The 21,810-nt window shown below is 46.9% G+C and overlaps 3 protein-coding genes and 1 non-coding gene across 4 annotated transcripts in view; 1 reads left to right on the top strand and 3 right to left on the bottom strand.

The window, feature by feature from the left end:
• Positions 1-949: 949 nt before the first annotated feature.
• Positions 950-11,341, bottom strand: PHB2 (prohibitin 2). Its single transcript, XM_050967628.1, has 10 exons — positions 11,326-11,341; positions 11,070-11,214; positions 10,898-10,982; positions 9,742-9,821; positions 9,290-9,474; positions 5,127-5,256; positions 4,358-4,461; positions 3,853-3,930; positions 2,820-2,908; positions 950-1,566 (listed from the first exon to the last, which is right to left on the bottom strand). The coding sequence occupies exons 2-9, from the start codon at positions 11,194-11,196 to the stop codon at positions 2,828-2,830; spliced, it is 870 nt and encodes a 289-aa protein (XP_050823585.1). The 5' UTR covers positions 11,197-11,214; positions 11,326-11,341; the 3' UTR covers positions 950-1,566; positions 2,820-2,827.
• LOC127043387 (small nucleolar RNA U89) lies at positions 3,536-3,787 on the bottom strand. The gene has a single exon (XR_007772246.1). It is a non-coding gene; the product is annotated as a small nucleolar RNA U89 (small nucleolar RNA).
• Positions 11,342-11,468: 127 nt separating the features above from the next.
• EMG1 (EMG1 N1-specific pseudouridine methyltransferase) lies at positions 11,469-14,445 on the top strand. Its single transcript, XM_050967778.1, has 6 exons — positions 11,469-11,862; positions 11,957-12,058; positions 12,447-12,588; positions 13,263-13,321; positions 13,490-13,639; positions 14,090-14,445. Exons 1-6 carry the CDS (start codon positions 11,725-11,727, stop codon positions 14,201-14,203), a joined length of 705 nt encoding a protein of 234 aa, XP_050823735.1. The 5' UTR covers positions 11,469-11,724; the 3' UTR covers positions 14,204-14,445.
• A 277-nt stretch (positions 14,446-14,722) lies between these two features.
• Positions 14,723-21,810, bottom strand: part of LPCAT3 (lysophosphatidylcholine acyltransferase 3) — a 30,384-nt gene continuing 23,296 nt past the window's right edge. Inside the window, exons 6-13 of the mRNA XM_050967468.1 lie at positions 21,029-21,207; positions 20,502-20,610; positions 17,717-17,803; positions 17,061-17,227; positions 16,446-16,593; positions 15,430-15,588; positions 15,211-15,337; positions 14,723-15,071 (exon numbers count right to left, since the gene is read on the bottom strand). Coding sequence (XP_050823425.1) covers positions 15,221-15,337; positions 15,430-15,588; positions 16,446-16,593; positions 17,061-17,227; positions 17,717-17,803; positions 20,502-20,610; positions 21,029-21,207 — 966 coding nt within the window. The 3' untranslated portion in view covers positions 14,723-15,071; positions 15,211-15,220. The remainder of the gene's footprint in view (positions 15,072-15,210; positions 15,338-15,429; positions 15,589-16,445; positions 16,594-17,060; positions 17,228-17,716; positions 17,804-20,501; positions 20,611-21,028; positions 21,208-21,810) is intronic.

Below are 21,810 nucleotides of genomic sequence, written 5' to 3'. Positions count from 1 at the left end.
CAAATAGAAATAGCAAGTCCAGAAATAGCAAGAACAAGGGGCAGTTTTCTAAGCCCCGCTCTACTGCCTGAGGCTGATGAGTTGCCTGTTCTGTGAAATGGGGATAATAATTTCAGCATGAACAAGGTGCAGAGGCAGGAAAGTGAGTTTAAGTCCACAAAACTCTGCTGCATCCACATGGTTAATTTCAGCCAACCCCCTCCTCCCCTTGAGGGAAAGCTAAACATGGCCCAGAACATGGCAAAAATCCACTTGGGAAGGAAGCAGCTTAAATACTGGCACTATGCAGAGTGCCCAGCAAATGTCCACCCTATTCCCCCTGCAACATATGGGATGGGAGATCCTGTGTAGGCCTCCTATAGGAAAAATAATGAAAGGAGACCATTTAATCCAGAGGTTTGAGAGGAGCAGAGGGACCATGGGGGCTCGACCTCCTAAATCCAGTCTGTGCTGAGCAAGAAAGGCAGGGAGAGGGTTGTATTAAATACAGCTCTGTTTATCCCAAGCAGCATTTTCTGCAGGAAGTGCTCACAGCAGCAGTCTTGCTCTTGTGGGGCTTTTTTCATCCTCTTGGCTCATGCAGCTGGAAAGGCAGCGGAACTGCCTCTGTGCACGTCAAGTAAGGGAGAACATAGGTATAGATGAAGCAGGTGTGAAACTGAGGTAAGAGGGTGCTTAGAAAGGGACATGATGAAGCAGCTTCTAACCATGTAGGTCTTGCTGTGAGCTCAGCTCGAGAGTGTATCGGGCTGGGATACAAGAGTGACTTTGCCCAAGTGTGCTGGCAGGAGAGGTCCATAGTTTAGCTCCATCTATCACTCCCCCCAACACAATGAGGGTTTCACACTCCATCCCCCTACCATCTTGGTCACTGCAACCCCCAAGCCCCTCTTCTAAACCAAAATAAATGCAGAACTCATCTTCCACTAGTAAACACACCTGGGCCAAGTTTTGTTTTTTGGTTTTTAATTTTTATTTTTTTCCTTTTACAAACTTATGAAAGAATCACTGAGCAGAAAAAATTATGTGATCTGAGAGCCCCAAAATGGCAGGAGCCCCATGAAACCTTCATTCAAGAGTTTTCCCATGGGGAAGGGAGGGCTGGAAGAAAAATTAAGAAGAGATTCATTGAACTGAAAGCTAGGTGCTGGTACCAAAACAAAAGGCCTCACAGGCTTGGCAGACACAGCAGTTACGATTCTAGTCCTGTAAAAATCCAAGCCCTAGCAAAGGCTGGGTGTGAATAATAGGCCCTCAAGGGCTCACACTGCCCACCCCTGCCCGAGTTTAAAACCACCAAAGGGGATTTAAAGCCAACTGGTGATGCCCAATGGCATAGATGGCTCCCAACACTGGGGATTGGGTACCAGCTTGGCCATTGCATTAGGAATTTCAAAGTAAGTGAGAGAGAACAATCAGTGAAAACTAACAGGCAGCAGCAGAGGGCCCAGGCAGATGGGGAATCTTGTGAGAGTGACCTTGGCGATCTTCCCTCACCCATCTCGCTCTGCCAGTCGGTGTGAATGGTTCTAGCAGTTTCATTTCTTCCCTGGTTTGGTCAGGAGGCTGTCACTGTGAGGAGAGAGAAATGAGAGTCTGGAAGGCACACATGCAGGGGGCAGAGTTTAACAACTGATCCAGCCTGACATTTGGAAAAAAGTTGGCCTCTACCCCTGGCTTCACTAACCTGTCTCTCAAAGCTCCATGAACCCCCCGGGAGAGGTAAAAATTCAACCCATTTTGCAGTGGCAGAAATAAAGGCAGAGGGAGGAAATGACTCAATATCACACAGCTGGACAAGGCCACAGCTGAAACAGAACCCAGGAGTCCTGACTACCAGGCTCCCTGCTTTAACCAATTAACTAGGCCACTGAACACTGGCTGGCCTGCCCCTGTGTCACACATGGGATTCAGCAGGGGAACAGACTCTGGGCCCAGGAGATCACCATGTCTCTGAGGGCATGGAGGGAGTTTCAGCCTGCTTGGAGAAAGGGATCCTGTATGGACAAACACCTTTCCACCCACCACCGCTCTGCAGCAGCCAAACACACGCACAGCATCCAATTCCCATGCCAACTGTCTCCTTCCACCATCTCACCTCTCCTCAGTCTAGGCTCTCCAAGCCACTTGCTTGTCTCCTCCACTTTCAGAAACCCACCCTGATCCCATCTTGGCCTGCACTGACCATGCTGCTAAAAACACTGATTCACCACCCAACTGGCCTCCAACCCTCGCTCATCCACCCATGACATCATCGCCAGTACTGGAGCACCTTACAGTGTGATGTGTTTGTCCTCACCATGCCCGCGAGAGCTCTGGCAGCGCTATTAGCCCCATCTGACAACTGGCCTACATCCTCATAGGTCTTTACATACCAAACTCCCACTGACTTGCCCAGGGCGCACAGGAAGTCTGGGACAGGGCAGAGAATTGAACCCAAGTCTCAGGCTAGTGCTCAAACCACTGGACTGTCCTCTTCCAAATGGCACATCTCCCTTGCTGCCTGAAACTCGGGAATGCCCTGCCTCCCATGTGATGGAAAAGTGACCTGTGCCTTACCTTCCTCTGCATGTCAGAAGAGGCAGCCAAAAAAGAGAGAAGAGAAAAACAATTAGATTTAACTGGACTTGAATCCTGAGCTTTAGAAATATAAGCAAGGCCCTCCCATGCTATCCATGGACTCATCCCATTCAAGAGAAATGTGATTCAGAGGGACAAAGCTCCAGAGGGGTATCTCTGGGGCTCTGAACACCTTTAACATTCACATAGAGAGGGAGTGAGTTTGGGGGAAAAAGGAGGAATCCATCTTCTGACACCACTGTCCCCCTTACCTGGTGAAGCCCTCATCCTGTAGGTTCAACTGTAGGTTATCAGCTGTGAGATACACGCGGTTCTGCGACGCCGCAATCTGGAAGAGACACCAAGTGAGGGCAGGGTGGGAGCGAGTTCACAAAGGGGTGGAGTGAATGAGACCCCTCCACACAACTGCCACCTTGCGCACATATTTCTGAGTGGGACAGACTAGCCTAAGTCCCCGGGAGGGGATGATGTGTTAAGGGGCTTCCAAGAGAGGCTGAGGAATCCCTATCAGGTTAGCAGACTCCTGTGACGGATGCTCTAGGTTTACCTGGCCCTGAGTACAGGGACTGGACTAGACGACCTCTTGAAGTCCCTTCCAGCCCTACATTTCTATGATACCTGCTAACTGAGGCCTTGATATTTTAGGCTGCACCAGTTTAAAGTTTAAACACAGATTTAGTTAAGATGGTGCAAAGTCATGTGTGGACATTCTTAGTCTAATTTAAACCTGGCTTATGTTGATTTACCATAAACCAATATAGAACTGGGTTCAGTGAACCAATATAAGCCAGGCTTACAACCAGATCAGGAGTGTCTACATGGAGTTCTGTATTGGTATACTAGCATATCTTAGTTCAAGTACTACAAGTTTGAATAAGGACAAAGCCACGTCCCACATCCAGTGCCATCAGATTTTGAGAACTAGTGCTCATTTCAACTTCCCATCACCCTGACCTTTGACCCCCAAGCAGGCATGTGCCCACTTTCCCAGACCGCAGGGTACTGGGGCCTCTGGGCGCTGTGGCTGGGTATGGGGTGCTGAAGTTTGATATAGATCTGTCTTTACGGTGGGGGGGGGGGAGCTCCCTCCCCCTCACCAAGATCACAGATCAGTACAGACAACCCCCACCCTGACCAGAAGGGTGGGGGTACAAAGGGGCAAGGTCAGGAGGAAGCAGGTCACATTCGCCTTAGACTCATCACATGGCCTCTGGGATGGGTGTGGGGAGTGCAAACAAGTTAGTGAAGGGGAATGAGACAAACCTAACTCACTGTTTTGGAGATGTTCTGGGCAGCTCGGATCTTGCGCAGCTTGATATAGCCTGGGTTCTTGCTCAAGGCTTCACCAATGTGAGGACAACAGTAAGTTAAGGGGGAAATCTGCTAACAGACCCTCACCCAGCTTCCCCCTCCTAACTGAGTGTCACCAGATTCTCTCTGAAACAATGCTCATTGAATCAGCTTGACCTTTGTGCTGTCCCATGAGGTCAAGCAATGGGACTGAGTGGCTGTAGCTGGAAAGTTGATGTAGACCAAGCAGGTGTCAGTTGGGAATGGAGGCTCCAGCCTATCCAGGCCCCAAGATCACAGGCCAATGCAGACAGCCCCCATGCTCTGCTCAGGGAAGGGGGACAAATGATAGAAGAAGGCAAGTCACATCTGCCTTCAATCCATCACATGGGCTTCCAGTATGTGTATTGTGGGCTGAGACAGACTCCCAGAATCCCTGTGTCCAGCACACCTTCCCAACCACACCCACATGGCATGGAAAGGATATCATCTTGGCAGCCGTGGCTTCCCCCTCTGCCTGGACAATCTTCTGCTTCTGTTCCTGCTTGGCCTTCTCCACCAGGAACTGGGCTCGCTGGGCCTCTTGCTGGGCTAGGGAGAGAAAAGGTCAAAACCAGAGACATTAGAACCAGGTTTCATCCTTCCAAATCCCATGGCAGGATCCTTCCTACAGTCTATTCCCTGGGGCTCGTATGTCTCAGGACCTGAAGTTATGGTATCCTGGGCCCTTGCCCAGCTGGTCATTTACTTAGATTGTCCATTTTTTGACACAGGGACTGCCAATTTATGTGTTGGCAGTTACCTAGCACAGGGAGGCCGGGGCACCTAGGCACAGCCACAATACAGCTACACACACTAATAGTCAGGAACTGCGCATAGCTCCCTGAAGCAACAGGAACTCAGGCCTGCTGCAGGAATGGAGAATCTTCTAGTCCATCTTCCATGACCAAGCACTTTAAATGTTGCCTGTCAAATACACAGGTTCTGGATGCTGGCTAAAGGAGCCAGACTTGGCAAGACCTGACTGTGATTATATCCATGTGGTATTAGTGCTATTTTAGATAAAACTTTCAGCATTGAATTTCCTTATACGAAAAGGAAAGGAATGGAACTGCCTGTGGCTAAGGGTCCCAGTAGGATTCCAGAGTTCACCTGTCACAGAGGCAGATGGGCTGAGGATTCCAAAACAGAAGGGTCACTCCTGCAGCACTCATCCCCTAACACTGTGCTGAGGCTTGAGGGCAGTACCAACTCACCCACTTGCTTAGCCTCAACAGCCGCCGTGTACTCGCGACTGAAACTTAGCTCTGTGATGGCCACATCATCCAAGATGAGGCTGAAATCCTTGGCTCGCTCTGTCAGTTCCCGTCGGATTAGCAGAGAGACCTGAAACGAAAGAGTGGGTAGGAGGGGCAGGACTTCAACCCGCAGATCTCTTCCCAGTTACCATTCCCTCCAGAGCATCATTGCCTCCCTCCCTTTCAATCCACTTCCTAGGGACCTAGTTCCCAGTATGCTGAGCGGTAAGAAGAGGATTTTTGGGCAGCACAGGACCCTTGCACAGGAACCTAAGAATTTCCAGACCAAGACTCATGGTCCATCTAGATCAGTACCCTGTTTCTGACAGTGGCCAGGGCCAGCTGCTTCAACGAAAAGTATAAGAAACCCTGCAGCCAGCAGATGGGGAAAACTGTGACCGTGTTGGGTTTCAGCCTGGTCTCTAATAGTCAGAGATCAGCCTAAAATCTGAAGCATGACTTAATATCCCTTTCAAAATGTGTGTTGCCATTATAACTAACTCTGGATACTCCTGATACCTATATGAATATCCATTCTCTTTCAATCTACTAAATTCTTGGCCTCAGTGACATTCTGTGGCAATGATTTCCTCAGTTTCAATGTCATGGAGAGTTCTCTTGTTCTTGTGTTCTGAGACAGGGAGAAGAGAAGTTCCTGATCTCTTCTCTACAGGGGTCATTATTGCATAGACTTATGTCCCCTTTCTAAGGAAACAATCCCAATCTTTTTGGACTCTGTTCTTCCAGGCCCTTGATCGTTCTCATCACTCGTCTCTGAACCCACTCCAGTCCCGCAATATCCACTGGAGATGGAGTGACCGCTGGATACTGTGTGCAGTATTGAAGGCTGCACCAGTGATTTATATAAAGGCATTATGATATTCCCTGTATTATTCACAATCCCATTTCATATGCCTCCTAATATTCTCTCTTTTGTGAGCACAGAGGCTGTCACTGAGCTGTCTGTGTTGCCCAGTCTCTCTCCTGAGCTGATATGGTTAATTTTGAATCCTATAAGGTGCAGAGGGTTCAGCTTTTTCCCTCCACCATGCATTACTTTGCATTCATTGACGCTGGATTTCGTTTGCCATCATGTGGCCCATTCCCCTAGCACATCTGGGTCTCTCTGAAGGTCCTGCCAGTCACCTCTGGTCCAGACTAACCCAAATAACTCTTACCTGCAGATTTTTTTTCCTCACTGTTCACCCAGGTCCTTTACAAATCATGAATACAGATATTAACAGCATGGGGCCTAGTACAGTTCCTTCAATACCCAGCTGTTAACCTCTAATCAGACGCCAACTAACAATTTATTTCTACCCTTTACTTTCCATCTTGTAGCCAATTTTTGATCTATAGCTATATGTCATCTCTCACTCCCACAATGACTGAGCTCCTTTAGTAGGCTCTAGTGTAGGGCCTAGTCAAAGGCTTTTTGGAAGTCTAAATAAATGTCAACCTCTTGTCCTTTATCTACCATTTCGCTTACATGTGCAAGTAATTCTGAGATGTATGAGACAAGGTTTTCCTTTGCAGAATCTGCGCAGGTTAGACACTATCAGATCATGAAATTTTAGGTGTTTTGTTGTTTATAATCATTTCAACCTGTGTGCCAGGTACAGATATATGGCTCACTGCATAGTAATTCCCCAGATCACCCTTAGAGTCTTTTTTAAATATAAGTACACCATTTTCTATCCTCCAGTTCTCTGGAGCAGAGGCTGTTCACGAGTGTGAATATTTTGTTAGCAGCTCCGCCACTTCATTCTGAAATTCCTTCTGTAACCAGCTGGGCCTGGTGATTTTTTGCCTTTTAAATTATCAGTTTGGAACAGACCTCATCTTCAGTACCAGGAAAGAACAGATCATGGTAGGAATCCCTCCAACATTCTTAGTGTTGAAGACTGATGCAAAGAAAATATGCAACTTCTCAAACAAATCCTTATCTTCCTTAATGGTACCTTTAACCTCTGATAATCCAGGGGACTCACCAATTCTCTTAGGCTTCCTGCTTCTGATATGTTGAGAGAATCTCATTTGTTTTTTGTCTTTCGCTATTTGCTCTTCAAACTCCATTTTGGCCCCTCTAATTTCTCCCCTACACATTAGCTGCTATAATTTATGCTCCTGTTTATTGGCTTCATTAGGCCAACTTTTGAAAGATTTCTGTTTGGCTTGAATAGCATCTTGAATCTTATTCGATTATATTGATTCACTTCTTGCCTTTCTGGATCCCTTTCAGTTCAACAGTGCCCATGTCTTCTCAATTATTGTTTTTATAAGTAGCATCAATTCTACCTCTTGGGATTTTACCTCCGTTCCTTTTATCATTTAACTTCTAAAAGAGCCTTTTGACTAACCTAATAATTTTATTGAAATCTCCCTTTCTAAAGTTTAGTGTAACTTTTTGATATCCTAACAGCCCCTAGGATGTTAAGCCTTATTATACTGTGGTCACTATTACTCAGTGAATCAGCCACTGTTAGTTCTTGATTTAACTATCAGTTTCTTAAGACTAAAATGAAAATATTATTTCTTCTCTTGTGCTGGTTAGAACTTACTTCTTGGAACAGCTCTCTCCTAAAATGTTGATCAATTGCTTCTCTAAACTTGGTCCTGTTGTGCTATTAGACCAGGTTGTGTGTGGGCAGCTGAAATCCCCCATTATCTTCATTAAGTTTTCCTGCTTCTGATGTTTCTTCACATTGTGCACTCAATTTCCTCTTTTTGATCTGGAGGCCAGTAATATATTCTTACACTTGGGATCTGTATTCCTGTAGATTCAATGGTGTGGTCCTGGCCAATGAGAATTTTTATCTCGCTGGATTCTATAGAATCTTGTAGATACAGCAGTGCTCTGCCATCGCTTCAGTCTAGTCTGACTGACTTGTATAGATTGATCTTACGTCTCCTTCCTTAGGCATTTACATTTGGCCTCCAGGATCTCTTTCCTACATTCCCCCGTGTCTCTGGTCCCAACATGTACCAGGACAGATCACGGGCTCCTCCTCACTCACCAGAAACCAGCTGAGGTGTCTCATAGTATCTGCCATCACTGAATCTGGCAGGAAAGGGACTCTGACCCCGGTGCCAAAGGGCTAATCCTTCCAAACTAGCCTCTGTCCCTTGTCCATCCTGTGCATCGGGGGGGGGGGGGGGAGAGAAAGGAGGAGGACACTACGACAGGAAAGGGAAGGGAAGTATGATCCCCCTGTCATAAACAGATAGCTAAGGGTTAATGTCTCTTTCACCTGAAGCACCTGACCAGAGGACCAATCAGGAAACCGGATTTTTTTCAACTCTGGGTGGAGGAAATTTTGTGTCTGAGGTCTTTGTTGTCTGTCTGCCTGCTGTCTCTAAGCTTTGGAAAAGTAGTTTTACTTTCTAATCTTCTGTTTCTAAGTGTAAGGACAAAAAAATCAGATAGTAAGTTATATGGTTTCTTTTCTTTGGTATTTGCATAAATATAAGTGCTGAAGTGCTTTAATTTGTATTCTTTTTAAATAAGGCTGTTTATTCAATATTCTTTTAAGCAATTAACCCTGTATTTTGTCACCTTAATACAAAGAGACCATTTGTATGTATTTTTTTCCTTTCTTCTTTTATATAAAGCTTTCTTTTAAGACCTGTTGAAGTTTTCTTTTCTGGGAAATTTCAGGGAAATTGAGTCTGTACTCACCAGGGAATTGGTGGGAGGAAGAAATCAGGGGGAGATCTGTGTGTGTTAAATTTGCTAGCCTGATTTTGCATTCCCTCTGGGTGAAGAGGAAAGTGCTTTTGTTTCCAGGACTGGGAACGGAGAGGGGGAGTCACTCTGTTTGGATTCACAGAGCTTGTGTCTGTGTATCTCTCCAGGAGCACCTGGAGGGGGGAAGGGAAAAAGGATTATTTCCCTTTGTTGTGAGACTCAAGGGATTTGGGTCTTGGGGTCCCCAGGGAAGGTTTTTCAGGGGGACCAGAGTGCCCCAAAACACTCTAATTTTTTGGGTGGTGGCAGCAAGTACCAGGTCCAAGCTGGTAACTAAGCTTGGAGGTTTTCATGCTAACCCCCATATTTTGGACGCTAAGGTCCAAATCTGGGACTAAGGTATGATACCCCCACCATGGGATAATGAACAGACCTGAGCTCGTTGAGTGATGAGTTGTGAAGCATTGAACTTGGCCACAACACTTTTGAGCACTTCGTTGACAATGGAAGGAAGGACCCGCTCCTCATAGTCCAGACCCAGGCGCTGGTACATTTTGGGCAGCTCTGCAGCATTGGGGCGTGAAAGGACACGCAGAGAGATGTTCACCATCTGCAGATCTAAGAGACAGAGAATCAGATTAACTACATCCCCAAAGCCCAGCCTGGCTCCCACCAGCTCTGTCAATACCTCTAAGTCTGCAGACCCCTACTTCAGTCCCTTCTTTCTGCTAAAGTCTTATTCCTGGCTTGCAGCTCCGCCCCCACTATTCCAGTCCCCTGCTTAGGCTCCACAAACACCCTAATATTCTAGCACTGGGAAAATACAGAAACAATGGGCAAAGGACTGTGTCCCTTCCCCTGGCCTGGTCAAGTAGATGGTCTCACCTTTGGAGCCTGTTGGGGAGGAGATTTTTCGGGGTCGAGCTCGGATATCATAAATTATTGGATACTGAAACCAGGGGATTCTGAAAAGCCAAGGAAGAAATCATGTTATACAATCAACAGAGGTATCATGAAAGAGGCAAAGGAGATTGGGATGGAGAGTGTACGTGTGTGCAACAGGAGAATGGAGGAACAGTGAATCCAAGGACTGAATAATATTGGAGAAGAATGAAACCAAGTTTAGGGCACTAGCTTAGGACCCCTTCTCAACTACAGCCTTCCTGTATGACCGTGGGCAAGTCACTCTCTGTGCCTCAGTTCCCAGACTGTAAAACAGGGATAAAAGCATCACAGGGACATGGTGAGGAGGGAGGGATAGCTCAGTGGTTTGAGCATTGGCCTGCTAAACCCAGGGTTGTGAGTTCAATCCTTGAGGGGGCCATTTGGGGAACTGGGGTAAAAATCTGGGGATTGGCCCTGCTTTGAGCAGGGGGTTGGACTAGATGACCTTCTGAGGTTCCTTCCAATCCTAATATTCTATGATTCTATGAAATACATAGAAGACTGTGATATGAGAAGCTTTAGTTCTACAGTAATAGGGGCTAAATCCCCAGAAGTACCATAGGTAGATCAGTACTAACAGGGTGGCTGAGCTGTTACCTGAGATGTTTTTTTGCTAAAAACTTTAACTTCTTCCTTTTTTGATAATACCATTACAAGTGGATTTTTCGTATTCGCTTTCTATTTTTTAAACCAGAGAGTGGGTGTGTCACACGTGCTACAGTTATTTTGACAATCTCAATTTAACTGTGATGTTCCCACCTCATTGCTATGAGTTCCCAACTTTGTGGCTACCATGTGGCTGAAGATGGCACCTTGCAAATCTCTGTCAGCAGCACAGGCCCCTCCAGCATTACAGCTGGGTCTTTAGAATAGTTAGGAGACTGTTTTAAATGAAAATTTAGTAACTACAAGAATGTGTCTGTTCCTGGGATTAAGGCTGCGTTCCCAAGAAGGAATTTATCAGGGGTAGCAGTGAAAGTCTTGGTTTGAACGAGGAAAAAGATCTTTTACCTGCGGGTGCTCACAATCAACAGCAGGTTGGCTCAAAAGGACGTGGATGAAACCCCAGGAGCCACCTCCCACCTCTGCCCTTTACCTGAAGTGCAGCCCCTCGGCCAGGATCGTGTCTGGCTGGATCCCACCGATGCGGTTGAAGAATATCGCCCTCTGGCCTCCTTCCACTGCGGGGAGAGCGGGCAGCGGTCAGGCCAGGCGGGGGGAGGGGGGCACGGGGCGGGCGTGCGGAGCACGGGGCCAGGCGAACTCACCGGTGAAGACCGACTCGCGGACCCCGTAGGCGACGGCGCCGGCTCCCAGCAGCAGCTTGAGGGCGGTGCCCATCCCGCGCGGCCCGGCGGGGAGGCGCCCGGCCAAGTCCTTCAGGTTCTGGGCCATGGGGAGCTGGGTCGGGCGCTGCGGGACGGGCACACACAGTCAGTCAGTCCCCTCCCCCCAACCGCCCCGTCGCGCCCCGCCCCCCAGCCGGGAGCTGAGCTCAGCCCGCCGCCCCGAACCAGCCCTCACCTGCCCGCACGTTGCCGCCGCAGGAGAAGGAGGAGGGAGAAAGGGCACCGGAAGTGTCCGTTTTCTAACCCCTCCGACAGGAACCAGTGACCGGAAGCCGCTTTTCCAACATGGCGCCCCGAGACTGAAAAACAAGCGGGCGGAGGCGGTGCCGCTTCACAGAGAGCGCGCGGAAACAACCCTGGCCGCGGGGAGCGAGGCGCAGGGAAGGTAAATAGCCGGGCACAGGGCACGTGACGTCGATGTTTCGGTTCTCTCACCGGAAGCAGCCTTTCGCACACCGGAAGTGCCCGGAATATGGCCGATTTCTAGGCTCTCTCCCCGCGCCGCTGAGGGAAACGCGAGGCCCCGGTTTAGAAGAGCACGAGCTGTAGCTGTGACGCCGCTTCCGGTTCTAAGATGGCGGCGCCCACGCGGCAGCTCCGGAGACCAGCAGGGGACGCGGCGGCGGAGGCGGCCCCGGAGGCGAAGCGGCCCTGGGGGCAGCGGCGGCGGCTTCTTGTGCTTCTCGAGGGAGCGAGTCTGGAGACCGTGAAGGTGCCGCGGGAGCGGAACGGGGCTGGGCTGGGCCCGGCGGGGAGTCCCCGTGACCCGCCTTGTCCTCACTCTCTGCTCGCCTCTTTGGTTGCAGGTTGGGAAGACGTACGAGCTGCTGAACTGCGACAAGCACAAATCGCTGCTGCTGCGAAGCGGCCGGGACCCCGGGGAGGTGAGGCCCGACATCACACACCAGGTACGACCCACGTTGTGCGGGGCCTAGGAAGGGCCAGGTCGCTGTGCCAGCAACCAGCCCCTGCAGGAGGCGCTTATGCAAAAGCCAGTCTTTCCTCTGGTCTCCTCCTAACAAGAGATCAGCTTCTTCCGTGAAGCGGGATTGGCCCTTCCATCCATTTCTCTTTTAATGTTATAAATCACATCGCCCACGTCAACACCCATCTTTTAAAATTCTGCTGCAGCAGAGCCAGTGCGCCTTTTTGAATCTTTTTCTCACCCCTTCCTCTGCAGAATAGTCCCTTCCTGTTCACTGTGCCCAGACCTGATGTCTCAAAGTTGATCCTTCCTTTTAGCATCAAATTCTCTGGTGTCATGTGCTTCCCCCATTGTGTGCTCTCTCTCTTAAGAGCCTCCTGATGCTCATGGATAGTCCCCTGAATCGGGCTGGCCTGCTGCAGGTTTACATCCACACCCAGAAGAATGTTCTCATTGAAGTCAATCCCCAGACCAGGATTCCCAGAACCTTTGATCGATTCTGCGGTCTGATGGGTAAGAGGTTCAAACTGCTTTATCCCCGTTCTGGCTCCCCACTTATGACCCTTTGACTCTCTAGCCAGTCTCTGTTTTATTATTTGCTTCTCCCTCCTCCGCTTGCGTGTACAGGGCTGGAAATTTTGAGGCAAGATTCAAAGAGCCATATTGACTCAGACTTTAAGGCCAACAGGGACCATCATACTCATTTAGTCTGACCTCCTGCACATTTCAGGCCAGAGAACCTCACCCACCCATTCCTGAGATAGACCCATAACTTCTGGCTGAGTTACTGATATCCTCAAATCATGATTTAAAGAGTTGGTTACAGAAAATCCACCACTTACACTAATTTAAAACAGAGAGTTGACTCTGCTGCAGAGGAAGGCAGTAACCAACCAACCCTGTGTCTGTTTACTGTGGTGAAGCTGCACCTATCAGAGCAGAAGAACCTTCTGCAAGTCTGGGGATGTAAATCGCAGCCATAGTTTGGGAGAGTGGGATGAGAGAAAGTAGCCCAGGTCTGAGCCTCAGGGGTGCTGCCTCAAGGGAAGGTTCTGCATTGTTAATGGCATTGGAAATTAGGAGGCTCAGACATGAAACTTGAGGCTTTTCCCAACTCCACTTGCTGAAGAACAGGTACTCTAATGTTGGCACATGAAAATTTCCTGGTTCTCTTCTTCTCCTACCAGTTCAGCTGCTACACAAACTCAGCGTCCGTGCAGCCGATGGGCCCCAGAAACTGTTGAAGGTAAAAGTTTCTATTCTTAACTGTGGAGGGGGAACTTAATGACTCTGTGGTGCTCTGTAAGGGCCGAGGATGTGTTAGGAAGTGAGCCTCTGCTGCTGTACAGAAACATTGTTTTGAACCCTAAGATCTCACCTCTAAACCTCAAGCTAAATGTGTTTCCCCATGCAGGTCATCAAGAATCCAGTGACAGATCATCTCCCTGTGGGCTGCATGAAGATAGGCACCTCTTTCTCAGTCCCCAACGTGACGGATGTGCGTGAACTGGTTCCCACTACAGAACCTGTTGCAATTGTTGTGGGAGCTTTTGCGCATGGCTCGGTAAGGGTAGTGGTGGCTGACACACCTCTTCTCCCATCACTGATTGCCTGGCGGAGCAGTAGACCTGTCATGGGAAGTAGGGGACTCTTTCCTTTTCAGTATAGATCATGGTTTTCCTGTACTAGAGAGGAGATGCTGTTGATGCAAGGCCTGTGCTCTGCTGCATGACCACTTATCTTAAGGGGGTATTCCCTTTCAATTCCTCTCCCAGAATTGCACTGAAATTTTATGATCTTATGCCATACCCATGCCCACCCTCTTCACCTGGATACAAGATGTTATGAGTTAGTAGCTGTCCTGCCGTGTTTCAAGGGTAGGTGCTTATCAGTTTTGGGTGGATTACAGTACATAATGTGAAAAGTGCAGCAGGATTGTCAGTGGTTGGGGGTGTTAACTGACTGGATAGTAACATGGATTTCCTGCTTCCCCCTCATTCTGCTCTCTCCCCAGCTGAATGTTAACTATACAGAGAAGATGATCTCCATCAGCAACTATCCCCTCTCTGCTGCCCTGACCTGTGCCAAGATCACCACAGCTTTTGAGGAGGCATGGGGGGTGGTGTGAGCCCTCCATAATTGGCCCTGTGGAGTAGGACTCTGATCTTTCTAGAATTGGCAGCTGTTTTTCTACTTGTGTGTGTAAGGAGCACTGAAAGTCAACCTTGGCTGAAGGCTCAATGGTAGAGTTCAAAGCATACCGTGCTGAGCTTTCCTTCCACACAGGCTGCTCCCATGGTGAGAGGCCAATGGACACCCCTCTGGCGGTGTTCTTTCTCCTTATATTAAAACTACTTTTGATAAAAAATGCATTTTTGTGCTGTAAGTTTTTTAACTGCAGGTGAGTAAAGGGGTGAGGAGAGATGCTGGAGGGTCTGTGCCTGTATTATGACCTTTGCTGCCATAAACCTATTCCTCAGCAGCAGTGGACAGCACAGTCAAGAGTAACTGTCACTTAGCCATAGCCTGATAAATATGAGCCAGAGAGATCTCCTACAGCAGATATTTAACATTCCTTGGACCTACTGTTCCCTGAGGAGGAGGTTTCACCCCTCCCACTCACCAGAAAAAGCAGCTGAAGCAGGAGTGGGGAGGGAAAAAGAAACAAGGAACAATTTTTATCTGGGATGACTGAAGTAGAAAATTCAGAGGTGGTTCCATCCCCACATAGTGGCGGTGTTTAGTGCTTTACAATCATTTGAAGTCAGCATAAAGGAGTGTCCACCAGAGGGCAGCAGATAGATAAGGCAACATGTAGAGGGTGTGGAAGTGGAAGGGCATTCCCCTCTGCACTCCTCACCAGTGGGTCTCTGACCCTGTACTCTTTCCCCTCATCACATTGACAGAACAGTTGAACTTGAACACAGCAAACTTGACAGGTGATGCTTCAGCACAGGATGAGTCCATCACCTGTGCCAGTTCACTCATGGTACAAACTGAAAGGAGACAACAGGCAAAAGTTAGGAATAAAGCAGCCCCCACTGACAAAGGTTAACCCTCAATCTTGACCTGCATCTTTGCCATTCTAGGCCTCAGGTCTCCCTGCCCCACTCTGCAGCTGTACCCAAGTCTCACCTTTTGGCTGTTACTCTGCTTTCTTTAGCTTTTCCTTCCGTGGCACAAGTGCTCTGCGGACGTAAGGCAACACAAGCAGTAAGGTGAGGAACATCACGTGGCCTACGAAATAAATAGAGCTATACACCTGTGTGGAGAGAGAGGGAATTAATGCTTAGCTTACATGCTGGTCTCTCCTGTCCCCCAAAATCTTGCTGCCCTTTCAAGGCTTTTATATACCTTGATCCACTTGTCCCAGGAAAAAAGGCAGAACGGCACCAGTGAGTAACCCATGAACATCAAGTGGATGGTTTGCTGCAGGACATAATAGAAAGGCTGCAGGATAGTGATGGAGGCCCAAGCACTCAGAATAGGAGAGTCCCGCACTAGGTTGATGGCCTGACAAAAAAGGAAGGAGTGGTCAGTTTAATAATCCTACTGTAACTTGACATCTATATGCATTACACACAGGGCCGTATGCATTCAGTGATTATAGACAGAATTGGCTTCTATGCTCTGAAAGATGTAGTGTCAGACTGCAGTCAAATGATGACTCTGAAAAACGTTGGGTAGAGTTTTAATATGAACTCTAAAGAGATTAGCTGTAAACTAGTGTTGTCAATTGCAGGTAATGCCTGCCATTAATAAACCACAATTAACGCATTAATGACATGCCTTTCACCCTGCCCAAAGGTAGCAGCAGCAGGGGGCTGAAGCCCCAGCTTGCAGCTCTGGATGTGGTGCTGCACTGGAGCAGCCTGCAGCATCCCCTGGGGAGTGGGGCTGAAGCCCTGACACTCTATTTGAAAACAGCCCCCCCCCTTGCAATATAAATAAATGGTATTCTAATGTTTTAACTGTGATTAATCACAATTTTTTAATCACTGGACAGCCCTACTATAAACTATTTCACTGTTGATAGTTTTAGCAGATGCAACCAGATCATGTGCTTGCAAGCTTCCCAAGTGTCCAGAGCCTCAGTTGCCTCCTACCCATAAGCCAAACTGGCTTCCTCCCTGACATCTTTTATGATGAAATTATGGATTCTCCACACAGATGCTAACAGTCTACTTAAGAGCAAACAATACAGTGTAAAATGCAGATACATAAGGGACAGGTCAGTTTTATATTTCATTCAGGTAAAGCTTCCAGCGTGAAAGTTTCCAAAAGTTACTACAGACTCCTGGGTCTTTAGAAACCATGGGGCCTTGGCTATCACAAGCCATCCCCCTGCTAATATACCAGACACAGCGTACCTGTCTTTCAACGACGACTATAAGGAACTCCATTTGGAAGCACACAAGGTAGCCAGAGTGCAGCCCATGCCACACAGCCAGGAAGAACAATGCCAATGCCTGTGACAGAAGCTTGTTACCCAAGAACTTCAGCCGTTTGAAGATGTAACTGGAGCCAAGAAGAGAAACACAATGCAGTTCTGATTGATTAGCTCCTTTCCTCTCTGCACACTGGGGATGTGTTCTGAGAGACTGAAGGCCTCTGTGTCCCTTCACTGGGATAAGCAGCAGGGCTGTTCCGCCTGCCTGGTCAACATGCCTCAGCCCTGCCCTGGAGACATCCTGGCTAATGGGGAGAGGCCAACCTGCTGAGAGCACTCAAGGGCTGGGGCAGGTGAATACTTTGCATGACTGAGCACTTGTCCAACCAGGAGCTGGGTCAAGTCATTTCAAAGGGTCATGAGATGGGAAAAGACTTTTCATCACAACTGCTTTGGGGTCACATTAGAACCAGTGCCCTAGAGACAAAGGGCTTCATACTCCATTCCCAACATCCCTGCCCCAGCAAGCCTTCCAACTTCTTGCCTGGGCCTAGATTAAGACTGGTGCTCTGACTGTGAAAGGCCCCCTGCTCACCGAGCCACCCAGGCATTGGTGTTGATGTTGAAGGAGGCAATGGTCCCCGTGAAGAAAGGTGTTGTCTCGAATAACCAAACCTTCATGTTGGCACAAGCGTCCCACTGTGGTTTCCCATTCTCATCTCGACCATTGTACCCAAGGCCAACGAGGATGCAGACTCCTTCCTGAGAGAAACGACACATATCAGGGAAAAGCAACACCTCCTATTGGAGAAGTCAGAGTTGGTCAGTTATAAGCTCCTCCCCCACAATGGCACAATGCCTACTGTTGGTAATGGCAGAGATGAGCTGCTACAAGTTGCCTCCCTACTGGCTAGGAAGGGCAAAACTGGGTAGCAGGAGGATACTTCAACTCCTTCGTCTGACTATTATGTCTCACTCCCCACAACTGAAGCGGGGGTGAGGAGGGACTTTTCCCATCCTACAAAAATATGAAATGTCAAGAGTTTTCCCCATTCTACAAGGCGTATTGGATTCTCCGAATAAGCATTTTATGAATTATCTATTTTGTCAAAACATTCCCAACCAGCTCTTTGTCACAGCAGCCCCCGTGAAGGAGGGCTGAGCAGAGCAGCTATAAGGTTCCTTGCTCTGATGCATCTGTCCTAGTCAAAAGGGGAGTTTTTTTCAGGGCACATCCCCCTCTGGACTCACCGTGACAAGCCAGCAGGTGACATATTTGTAGAGTATCACTTTGCCCCAGATCAATATGTAAAAGCATCGGAACCAGAAAGGCTGTTCCTGCAGAGAGACAAAGAGAACCCAGGAGGAAAAAAAATGGTGGCTGAAAACTATCCAGGTGTTATATTAGCTCTAGCACATCATCTCCTGGATCATGGAGGATAGCTCCTAGTGAAGCAGGCCAGTGGAAGGATTCACATTCCTGACTTCAGAGAACCCAAGAGCTCAGGTACCCTAAATACCAAGCTAGCTAGCAGTACTGAGACACAGACAGCATTGCTAGAACTGAGCACGTGAGGTCTCATCTCTCTAGTCTGATCTAGTGTTTAAAAGAGAGATGCTCAATTTTATATGGCTAAGAATAGTTAACCTCCTGTAATCCAACTATTTTACAGCCAAATACCATCTGGAGCAGTAACATCATAGCCATTTCAGAAGCATTTTAGGGTTAATATTAGGGCTGTCAAGCAATTAAAAAAATTAATCACAATTAATCGCATTGTTAAACAGTAACAGAATAGCATTTATTTAAATATTTTTGGATGTTTTCTACATTTTCAAATATATTGATTTCAATTACAACACAGAATACAAAGTGTACAGTGCTCACTTCATATTTATTTTTTATTACAAATATTTGCACAGTAAAAAACAAAAGAAATAGTATTTTTCAATTCACCCAATATAAGTACTGTAGTGCAATCTCTTTATAATGAAAGTTGAACTTACAAATGTAGAATTATGTTAAAAAAAACCTGCATTCAAAAATTAAACAATGTAAAATTTTAGAGCCTGCAAGTCCACTCAGTCCTACTTCTTGTTCATCCAATAGCGCAGACAAACAAGTTTGTTTATCTTTGGAGGCAATAATGCTGCATGCTTGTTTACAGTTTTCAGAGTGCTAGCTGTGTTAGTCTGTATCAGCAAAAACAATGAGGAGTCCTTGTGGCACCTCAGACACTTAAATTTATTTGGGCATATTGTCTCCTGAAAGTGAGAACAGGAGTTTTCATCGCACTGTTGTAGCCAGCATCGCAAGATATTTACATGCCAGATGCGCTAAAGATTCATATGTCCCTTCATTCTTCAACTGCCATTCCAGAGGACATGTGTCCATGCTGATGACAGGTTCTGCTCAATAACAACGCAAAGGAGGTTTCTTTTTTGGTTCTGTTGTTTCCGCATCAGAGTGTTACTCTTTTAAGACTTCTGAAAGCATGCTCCACACCTCATGCCTCTCAGATTTTGGAAGGGACTTCAGATTCTTAAACCTTGGGTCGAGTGCTGTAGCTATCTTTAGAAATCTCACATTGGTACCTTCTTTGCATTTTGTCAAATCTGCAGTGAAAGTGTTCTTAAAATGAACATGTGCTGAGTCATCATCCGAGACTGCTCTAACATGAAATATATGGTAGAATGCTGGTAAAACAGAGCAGGGGACATACAATTCTCCCCTAAGGAGTTCAATCACAAATTTAATTAACACATTTTTTTAATGAGTGTCATCGACATGGAAGCATGTCCTCTGGAATGGTGGCTGAAGTGTAAAGGGGCATACGAATGTTTAGGATATCTAGCACAAATACCTTGCAATGCCAGCTACAAAAGTGCCATGCAAATGCCTGTTCTCACTTTTTGATGACATTGTAAATAAGAAGAGGGCAGCATTACCTCCTGTAAATGTAAAACTTGTTTGTCTTAGCGGTTGGCTGAACAAGAAGTAGGACTGAGTGGACTTGTAGGCTCTGAAGTTTTACTTTGTTTTATTTTTGAGTGCAGTTATGTATCAAAAAAATTCTACATTTGTAAGTTGCACTTTCACAACCAAGAGATTGCACTACAGTACTTATATGAGGTGAATTGAAAAATACTATTTGTATATAACTTTTACAGTGCAAATATTTATAATAAGAATAGTATACACTGATTTCAGTTACAATACAGAATAAAATATATATGAGAATGTAGAAAAACATCCAAAATATTTAATAAATTTCAATTGGTATTCTATTGTTTAACAGTGCAATTAAAACTGCGATTAACCACAATTAATTTTGAGTTAATCGCATCAGTAAATTGTGATTAATCGACAGCCCTCATTGTTTGTTCCTGGTTATGTAGAAAAACTGATGAACTTTAGGGGGAATCAGCCATGTCTCCAAGGATCTCAAAAAGTCAGATCAGTTTCAAACTCAAGTGAGTTAACCTGCAGAGTGAGCTGGACCTGCTGAGTAAAGTCACTACTTTATTTTTTTAAGCAACAACATTGACAAACAAGCAGGACCTTGAGTGGATCCTTCATTGTTGTGTTGGCATTAGGGAATGCTTATTTTGTGAAGTCTTGAAAATAAATGGTCCATGATTTCTTCTTTTCCTTTTTTAAGTATAAAAAAATCCTAGGAAACTATATGCAAAGAACTTTGTTACGGTAATGATTAAAGGCTAATCATTAAATGATCAGGAAATATAAATGGTTCCAACAGTAACTGGATTGCACTAAGTTTCTTGTTCAATTTATAACTCAGTATTCATGTTAGTCATTAAATGCAACCCCCCAGGCATGCAATGCCACTGAATTAGTGAGGGGTGCTTAACATTTGCAGTTACTGACCCTTCAGTGATATTTAACTAGGCAATCCTTAAAAGTCCTTTCACTTAGTTTTCTAGTTTTACAATTCCTGTCTTGAGTAGCTGTTGCCACCTACAGAAACAGATTAGCTTCTAAAGCTCAGCTCTAGCTACTAAGACTAGTACTTACCAGGTATGCATCAGAGATGAGGTATTCATCAGAGATGTATGGGCTCACTAGGGTATAGGTTACCAGAAAAAAGAGGCCTAGGGTAAGGCGCTTGACAGCAGGCACAAGGCTGGCGGGGGGCGAAAGAAAGTGGAGATCAGAGGTCAAATGTTGCAAAGAAACTCAAGACTCACAAATTGAACAGAATTTAAAAATATAAGTGGAGATAAGGGCTCAGATGGGGCTGAAGGAGGATCCACTGCAGTGACCACCCCCATTGGGAACTGGGATCAAGACCCCACCAGGCTTGGGCTGGGTCTGCATTGAGTGTTGCAGACTCAGAACAAAACAACAATATCCAAGAGCAGTGCTAAGGAGGGTGCTGTGTTGTGGCAACTTTATAGTCTTTGGAGGTTGCATCCCCCTGAGAGTCAGTACTGACACCTGAGATCCAGTGTGGTGCTAGATGGCAATGTACTGCAGCGACTGGCGTGAATATCTTGGTAAAGGGTACTCATGAGGGAGGGGGCCAGAGTGGCTCTGGTTACCTGTTGGGTCTTTGGCCTGGAACATCAGTCATCTCACCCCTTGCCAGTTTCTGATAGTCTGTCATGGAGAATTGGGGCCCCACCATGAAGGCACCATAGAAATAGGAGAAACCTGAGACCTCCAGTAAGGTAGGAACTCCATGGACTGCAAACCGCTTCTGCTCAGGGGTCAGGGACTCCTGTATCAAAGGGAACAACATTAACATTTCTCTAGACTAATCATGGATTTAATTCCCCCAATTCACCTCCCCTCTGGTTTGAGTTATAAACTGCTACACTCAAAAGTCTCACCAGTTCACTGATTCCTGTAGATACACGCCTCCGGCTCCCAACGGCAACAGTATCTGCATTCAAGGCCCAATCATGGGGATCCACGCTCCCAGCTGATCCCTCAACAAGGGGAACTGCACCCGGCCCCTCCATCATGCCAAATGCAGTAGGAGCTGCACTCCTAGTATCCTCTAGTCTGCAGTGGCACGCACACACCCCAACTCATACAAAGCTCCAGTGCTGGGGTCCACACTTCCCAGCAGAAGGATACATTCCTGCGGCACAAGCCCATTACACTACTCACTAGTTTTGTTGCTTGAACTTCACCTTGGAAGTCTCAACTGAACTATGTTCTCTCATCATCAGTGGTAATTTGTCTGGGTGGGAGACAGGGCAAAGCCCCAAACACTAGACATGCAAGGGCTATGTTAGAATGGGGATTAGGAGACAACAGCTGAGATTCTAGTCTCTCTTCCTCCATAAGAAAGCAGTATTTCTCACACCCTACTTAG

The sequence above is a fragment of the Gopherus flavomarginatus genome, chromosome 1 (assembly GCF_025201925.1).
Source record: "Gopherus flavomarginatus isolate rGopFla2 chromosome 1, rGopFla2.mat.asm, whole genome shotgun sequence".
Classification (NCBI taxonomy): domain Eukaryota; kingdom Metazoa; phylum Chordata; order Testudines; family Testudinidae; genus Gopherus; species Gopherus flavomarginatus.
Note: the sequence above shows the minus strand (reverse complement) of the source record. Positions and strands in the feature narration are given on the sequence as shown.